We start from the raw sequence: 8,088 nt of genomic DNA on the forward strand, positions 1-8,088 counted from the left end.
TCCGGCAGCCACCTTGGCAGCTCCACTGCCCGTAGCCACCGGTGGTGCCGCGCTGCCACGCTCACAAACCGCCGCCAAGGGTCACCATGCCCTTCCTAGAGAAAACCGTAGCGGCCGCGGCCAGCAGCAGCAGTGCCAGTGAGCACAAAGCTTGGCAACAAAATGTTAGCAGATGAAATTTTTGTTTCCTAGCCTTCACCCTTCAAAAAAGAAATTTTTGTTTCCTCTCTCGATGGGCTCAATCCCCTATTCCAATGGGCCCATCCTTGACCCGGCCACATGAGCTCCAGAAGACATGCCCCCGTGCTTGGAGGCGGAAGCGCGGTGGACGGAGCAGGAAAGACGGGCCATTGCTGGAAAGTTTTGACCCAGATCCATGTCATGAGTCATGACTAGTGGGAGGGTCCCTTCCATTCGGAATTCGGGAATTGGTTTCCGAAGATTGAGTAATGCTGTCACATGACTATACTCGCTAAAGCTTCAATATATTATTTTTCTTTAATTTTGACACTATAGTAACACCCTGACCCATTACTGTTTAATTAGGAAATAATGATATAGCTTAGGTTAGGTCATGTTTCGAGCTACTCCGTTCTATATTTTCCAATCCAATAGATTTTATAGGAATGAATCTCCTCTCTCATCTTATGAAACTTTCTCTTATATCTCCTCACAATAATACTGAGGCTAATCTCATTGCACAGTTTTGCTGGTGTGGTATAATATTTAATGCCCATAAAACTCCTCATGAAATTTCCATTGAGATTGGTCTGATAAATCAGCAAAAGTTGATGTGGTATGTTATTCAATATATTCATGAAACTTCCATTAAAACCTTAATACTTTCTCCACCAAATCCACCAAAATGACCTAGTGAAAGGCCTTTCCTGTATGTGGCCGCCTCCAGCGGTGTTGACATATCATCGGCTAATCTGGAGGTCAAAAATAATAATACAGAAAAGAAAAACGATTTATTGAGCTTCTCGGTTTACCCACGCACCACTTTCGAAAGTGCACTAGATCTAGCAACGGGTACTCCCTCCGTTCTTAGAATACAAGACATGATCAAATTTGGCACGTTCAATAGTAATATTTGACTCTTAATATCTCTTATAATATAATGTTTATAACGATAAATTATAGTTATATGAAACTACTTTTAAATATGGATACAATAATATGATTGTTATAAAATAAAGTTTTTATTATACAAGATTAATTGAATGTTAAAGTTTTTAAATTTGAATCTTGAATTACGTGTGCGCCTTGTTTTCCGGGACGGAGGGAGTACTTGCTAGCGGAAAGATAGCTGATGTTTCTCTCCGGCAGCTCACTGCTCAGGGCACCTGCAAAAGGTAAAGTAAGCTTGCTCTCTTCAGAAATGTCCACGTCGTCTATAGATACTGCAGTAGAACACCCATCCAACAATCTATCCTTCAACATGTTTTACTGCGACCCATACCCCTTTCCTCTTCTTCCGCCTGGACCGGCCTGGCCTGGCCACGCGCTGTCTCAACGCTCTCCGGGCGGCCTTCCCGCCGCTTCCGCCCTCACCACGCCTCTGCCCGCACTGGCCCGACAATTGTGTTCCTGCTGTGCTCGCCCTCCTCCCCGCACGGGCACTGACGGCCGCGTCGTTCCTCCCTGCGTGGGCGCCGAACGGTGACCTCGCCCTTCCTTCTCGCGGGCTTCTGGCCCTTGCGGTGAAGCGAGGCTCCATGGTGGAGCTAACGTGGCTCGTCTGCCGGCCCGCCCTCCTCCGCCCAGTCTCCGTACGGGGCTCATTGGCTGCGCTACGCTCTGAGCATGGCCGGCCTCCAAACACGGCTCGCCTGGTCGCGTCGCCACTGCTCCGGCCGGCTGCCGCTCCTCTGCCTCGCCCGTGGCTAGCCGGTTGAAATCAAGGTTGTATTGTCTGATGAACAAGTGCGGTTCGTTTTATATTGACTTGATATAGCCGCAAGCAACAAGCCAACAAGAGGATTTCTTTTTGGATCCTGACAAGTAAGCGCCACGTGTTACACGTAAAAGATATTTTTGTCGTTGAAAAGCAAGTTTGAATTAGCTTTTTGGGTCGCGGCTGCAACCCGGTCGTCGGTCGTCGGAGCTTTGGTGATAGAGAGAGAGAGAGAGAGAGAGAGAGAGAGAGAGAGAGAGAGAGAGAGAGAGAGAGAGAGAGAGAGAGATCTGTCGAAATCTCCCTACCGCGGATAGCTAGCTGCAATACTTATGTATACATGTTGGAACTTATGGAAGGAGAGGAATAGGAGGATTTTTGAACAAAAAAGCATGAATCCACATCAAGTTGTGCAGCTGATTAAGGAGGAGGTCAACCTGAGAAGGGTGGCCTGTCGGACACCTGAGGTGTTTTAGTTTTTTGACAATGAGTTTGAGTCGTATAAGTTTTTTTGTAATATCTCTGTATCTTTGAACAGCTTGCTTCCTCTTAAATGAATTGGCAGTGCTCCTGCCTTAATTTTCAAAAAAAAAAAAGATGCGACGAAGCAATAGCATTCTGCATACACGGTAGCTCACAGACAGACCAACTGTGTCGAAAGATCGAGTAACCAATGCAACGGGACTGGAAAAATGCAAATATTATATTAATGTTCGGCTGCGACGACGAATCGAATTTACTAGGCTAGTTGAGGAAGATCGCCCAGAACCCGCCGGCGGCCGTAGCCACGGCCGCGGCCCAGACCAGGGCGCCCACGGGCGGCGGCATGAGCGGGGCCACCCTCGCCGCGAAAATCGCCGTGAGCAGCGTGGAGAGCGCCCACACCGCGGCCTTGGTCCTGCCCCTGCCCCTGCGTGCCTGGCCGCCGCCGCCGCCGCGGCGCTCGAGCTCGCGGAGGCAGAGGAAGAGGAGGGCGAGGGCGGCGTCGGCGACGAGCACGAACGTGACGGAGGCCGCGTCCTCGCCCCAGGAGCTGTAGATAGTAAGCGCCGAGTTGCACGTGAGGACACCCAAGCCTAGCTTGACGAGCCCGGAATTCTGCAGGTCCATGGGGACGACGACGTTGATGAGTCTGAGGGTCGTGGTTTGGGCGGCAAAGTAGCGTTTTTGAAGCCTGTGGAGGCCGGGAGGGTGCCGAAACGATCGAGGAATTGGCCTTGGTTTTATAGCCGTTCAGCCAGGCGGTAACTCGTGGTACGGCGGTAAAGGAAATAATAAAAAAATTAGAAAATGAGAAATGTCCCAGTCCGGTCGACAAGGCTACAATTCCTCCGGCTTTCTTTTGTTCACTTTTTTTTTGTTATCAATCAACTCTGAGATTCGCCACCTTCCGGTGTGCCCATGGCCGGATCTGGCCGCGGTGGGTCCGCCTCTGGGGTGAGTGGCGGCGGGCTCGCGGTCCGCTTCGAGGCGGCACGGTCGGTGGCCGGCGGTAGCGGGCACGCGGACGGCGTGACGCCGCGGCCGGTGGCTGGGGGCGGCTAGCACGCGAGCATTCACAGCCCTCCCGCTCTCGCTGCGCCGTCGCCGCTTGCCCCCACCCCGGTGGCGGCGTCGCCTGATTCAGGACCATTGGGGGTGGATCCGGCCTCGCCCGTGTGGCTGGCGTTGGCAGCCTGCTCGCTGGCGACAGCTTTAGGGGCGGCCGATCTTTTGTGCTGGCATGCGGATCATCCGGAAATCAAGCCTCTTAGCAGGCGAGTGATGTGATGGATTGATTCTACGGTGCAAGGTTGAAGCGGGATGAAGAAGAAGTCTGAAGGTTAGCCTTTTAGGTTTCGGGGGTGTTCGGCTGGCAAAATGAATAGTGTTTGGCTGGCAGAATGAATAGTGTTGTGTGAGGGAAAATAAGCCAAGACAAGCCGAGGACAGACCAGCCGAACAGCCCCTTAGCTTTCTTTGTTTTATAGCTTTTTCTTATATTTGTGAAATTCCTCGTTTGAGACTTAGAGTCTAAGAACTCTTATAATTTTTTTTTGGCTGTAGTCATTCATTTGCGAATGATAAGTCTGGAATTTTTCCATAATCTAAAAAAATAACTCTGAGAAACAACTACTGGAGGTCTTCCATGGCCCAGTTAAATCCTCGTGGCAGTATCAGACTAACTGACAAACCGGCTACGTCCGACCGTCGGCGTCGGCGCTGCGTGTCACCGACGACGAGCCGGAAGCGGCCGGCGCCGAACGCGCGGTCGCCGTCTTCATTGCCGACACCGACGATATAACGCCGACACGATCCATGATTTCGGGTAAACGGTTCAATCCGATAGCACAATTTGAGGCGGCCTAGCTGCTATCCCTGGTACGTGTAGCGATAGATGCATTAGGTAGCACTTGCATTGGCAGCTAGAGCTAGGGTTTAACAAGTGATAGAACTCGATTATTGTTTCTCCGTTTAGACCTTGCAATTTGGTGGGGTTGCACATATTTACATATATCTAGATATCGTACGTTCTGCTTGGCTTTTCAAATTTAGCTCAAACTCAGCTTGGTCTGAATTGACAGGCTGCGTAGTTGAATAGTTCACGCGTGAGTAATGTAATTTCGTTTTTGCATATATGGTTTTGTTATAGAATTTGGTTTTGTCAACGGGAACTGTGTACACTACTGTCTCCGTTCTAAATTATTAGTCATTTTAGCTTTTTTAGATTTGTAGAATTTGTTATGCACCTACACTTAATATATAATAACATATATATGTAGATGCATATATAATAAGAATTATATATCTAGAAAAGCTAAAATAATTAATAATTTGGGACGGATGGAGTATGGTTTAGCAACATATAATAAATTTTGCACTGAAATAAAATTTTAAAATGTAGATTTGTTATCCGTAATTTCAGTGGCAGACCTAGGATTTCTAAGTAGGGTATTCCTAAAAAAATATGACCAGCTGCAATAACCTAAATGAAGTATTTTGGTTCAAGCATACTGAGTATACATACCAAATTATCTATACATATATACATATATTTCACTTGTTTTTCCGCCAGCAGGGTATTCCTAGGAATACGGGGGCATCAATACTAGGTCCGCCCCTGCGTAATTTTCTTGTTTACGTAAATAGTGGCCAAACAACTGGAAAAATGTAGATTCACGGTACTTTATGATGATGAAAGTGCTGTACATCCGTTTATATCCTTTCTGATGATTGTGGAAATGTGATGATATGCCCATAGGCTTTTGCGTATTTACGCCATGATGAATTTGAGAAGGTGGTGATATCCATTTATGATTATTGTAAATATAAATTTGGATGAAAAAATGCTCTGTTCTACCAATTTAAGAACGCGAATAATGATGATTGTATATATGAATTCGCATTAAATAATTGTGTGCTGCTGCCGGTTTAAGGACTACCACAGCTTTTAAGTGAAACAAACATCTATACGTCATTTCCGCCGTTTTTTTTGTCGAAAACCAATAGTTTCGACTACACTATCTACCATTGGCAAAAAAAAAACCAACAATAGAACTTGAAATCATTGATACAACCCCTCCATCTATACTGTGGGGTGAAGTTGAGCTGAAAAGCGAAGGCCGGGACCGGTGAGGTGTGTGAAAGTCATATTTGCGGTAACATGCAATATTCTTAAAAGATTGGTGTCTGATAGCAAACGTTGAATCTTGACAGGGAAGTCATGATTCATAATTAGAGTGGTAATAGATCATAGCTCTAGTGGTCTTTTCATAATCCAGCTCGATTTTTATAATTTTTAGTTTAAAATTGTATAAGATTAGAGTTCGGTGGCTCGACCCACCCGTCCGTTTTCAATACCTTATTGATACTTGGGTATCTCACTGGATAGTGGCATGCCCGTCACCCACAGAGTCTATGATGGTTTGATCGACCCTTCCGAAGACGCGATCTTCGTGTTATGTGTAGTTGTAGATCTTTATGTGCATAGGGGCGTGCATATGTAGAGTGCTACGTACGCGACCAGAAACAGTACATATGAGTTGCAACTATACCAGTGAGATGCAAACAAAAAGATAATTGCTCTCAAAATAACCTCTCATCAATAATAGTACTTCTCAATAAGAGCCTCGAGCAATATCACAGGCAACATAGTAACTCATGTACAGTATAGACACAAATAAAAAGTGTTTTTAGACGTCAAATGAGCCGTGTATTTATTTAAATACGAGATTGTATTTTCATCTTCCCTTTCCTTTCCTTTCCGCATCATAAAAAATCTCATGGGGAGGATATCACCCAATTTATACAGGAGAACGTATCTCATGGGGAGGATACTACTAGTTACCAAGATTCAGTACAAATCTTATTAGTCCAGTTTCAGTGGGAGTTTCATGGTGATAAAACTCTCCTCACATCTCATGAAACTTCCCCTTCTCTCTCCTTGCCATGTCAGCAAAAATGATGATATTTAATGCCATAAAATTCTCCATAAAACTCCCATTGAGACTGGCTTTAACCAGTCACCTTTCTAACGGGCCCATGATAGTAATAAAGACACAAAGGTTCCATAGGGGTGGGTCGGCTGGTCACAAAGTCATCCGGAAAGTCGCGCCAACTTTATTCGAATTTGATTTGAAGCAAATAAGCAACTACGCAAATCACGGTGCGGTGGTCCTACCACAAGTAAACCCTCAAGACAAAAACATTTTCGAAACCAGAAACACACGCAAGATAAACATTTTTCAAACCAACACGTCTATACGCAAGAAAAAAAAGGAAAGAAACTGACGCAACCTGCCTACCTGCTGAAGAAACGACGGGGAGAATGAGACCACCGCGTTCGGCAAGACCGCGGCAGCTCTTGCGGACGATAATTGAGGAAGAAGGCCCAGAAGCCGCCCGCCGCGGTGGCCGCCGCCATCGCCCAGACAACGGCGCCGACGGCCGGCAGCATGAGCGGCGCGACCCTGGACGCGAACATGGCCGTGAGCAGCGTCGTCAGCGCCCACACCGCCGCCCTGGCGCTCCGGCCGCCCCCGCCGGCGCGCTCGACCCTGCGGAGGCAGAGGAAGAGCAGCAGGAGCGCGGCGTCGGCGGCGAGCACGAACGCCACGGAGCCCGCGTCGTCGCCCCAGGAGTTCCAGATGGCGAGCGCCGAGTTGCACGCCAGCACGGTGAGGCCGATCTTGCTCAGGGCCGGCTGGCCGTCCATTGCGACGCGCGGCTGCGGAGACCCGAACCGAGGGCAGGCGGCGGGTGTCCGTGGGCAACCATGCGTGAGCTTTGCTCGCTGCGTTTATATATACTAAGACACGCGCTACGCTGCGTGCAGAGTTAATTATCCCGACCGCCGGTCAAACCGCCGCCCTTCGGTAGCGGTTTACCGGGCCGGTTTGATCGGAACTCGGTAGAAACCGGTTGAATTCAAATCCAAATTCAAAATCGCATGTGTAAACGGTTCCGACGGTTCGATCGGTTTACTGGCCGGTTTGACCGGTTTACCGGTGTTTTAACCAAAAAATCCGACGGTGTAAAAGTGGTTCCCTGGTTTGACCGGTTTACCTGCCGGTTTAACCGGTTGCCATATGTGGTGGGCCTAATGGGCCGGCCTATTTTTTTTCTTTTTTGATTTAACTTTAAATCCCGGCAAACTATACTAAATGAATGAATTTTTGAGAAAATTTGACACCATTATATTTGTCACACCTTGAAGTATTTTTAGAATGTTTTTGGAATTTTTCATTTTTTGAATTCAAATTTAAATTTTGAATTTGGGCACCGGTTTGATACCGGCCCAATCCGAAACCGGGCCGGACCGGTTTGACCGGTTACCGGTCAAACTGGACCGGTTACCACCGGTTTGGTTAACCCTGGCTGCGTGGGCTAGGACGCATTGAAAAAAAAAGATAGCACAAAAGAAAAAATGAAATGAGAAAAGAAAAAAAAATTGCCCACAGCTCAATTCCCCTACGAAACAAATCGGCGTCAAGGCACACGTGGCAAAGGTATAGCCCATGAGCCGAAGTGGTCAAGGAATTATGCTTTCTGGGCCGCTCCCGAGAGTCATGGTTGTGCTGCTAAATAAAAAACTGCTAAAGAAAAAGAGAGTCGTGGTTGTGCCCTGGCTCGCTCTCGGCATGGCCTCCGAACCCATTTTCTCAATTGCTTTCCTGAATCCTGAGGCAGACTGTCTCGTAGTTCGACTCATC

General features: G+C 47.6%; 2 protein-coding genes across 2 annotated transcripts; both read right to left on the reverse strand.

Annotated features, from left to right (window-relative positions):
- Positions 1–2,424: 2,424 nt before the first annotated feature.
- LOC120704998 lies at positions 2,425–3,082 on the reverse strand. The gene has a single exon (XM_039989547.1). The coding sequence runs from the start codon at positions 3,005–3,007 to the stop codon at positions 2,642–2,644; it is 366 nt and encodes a 121-aa protein (XP_039845481.1). The 5' UTR covers positions 3,008–3,082; the 3' UTR covers positions 2,425–2,641.
- Positions 3,083–6,473: 3,391 nt separating this feature from the next.
- Positions 6,474–7,124, reverse strand: LOC120702606. Its single transcript, XM_039986464.1, has one exon. The coding sequence runs from the start codon at positions 7,089–7,091 to the stop codon at positions 6,678–6,680; it is 414 nt and encodes a 137-aa protein (XP_039842398.1). The 5' UTR covers positions 7,092–7,124; the 3' UTR covers positions 6,474–6,677.
- Between the last annotated feature and the right edge of the window lie 964 nt (positions 7,125–8,088).

Source organism: Panicum virgatum, chromosome 4K, assembly GCF_016808335.1.
Source record: "Panicum virgatum strain AP13 chromosome 4K, P.virgatum_v5, whole genome shotgun sequence".
NCBI classification, from domain to species: domain Eukaryota; kingdom Viridiplantae; phylum Streptophyta; class Magnoliopsida; order Poales; family Poaceae; genus Panicum; species Panicum virgatum.

Coding starts and splice junctions, on each gene's coding strand:
- LOC120704998 (XM_039989547.1), bottom strand. CDS start 3,007: ATGGACCTGCAGAATTCCGGGCTCGTCAAGCTAGGCTTGGGTGTCCTC.
- LOC120702606 (XM_039986464.1), bottom strand. CDS start 7,091: ATGGACGGCCAGCCGGCCCTGAGCAAGATCGGCCTCACCGTGCTGGCG.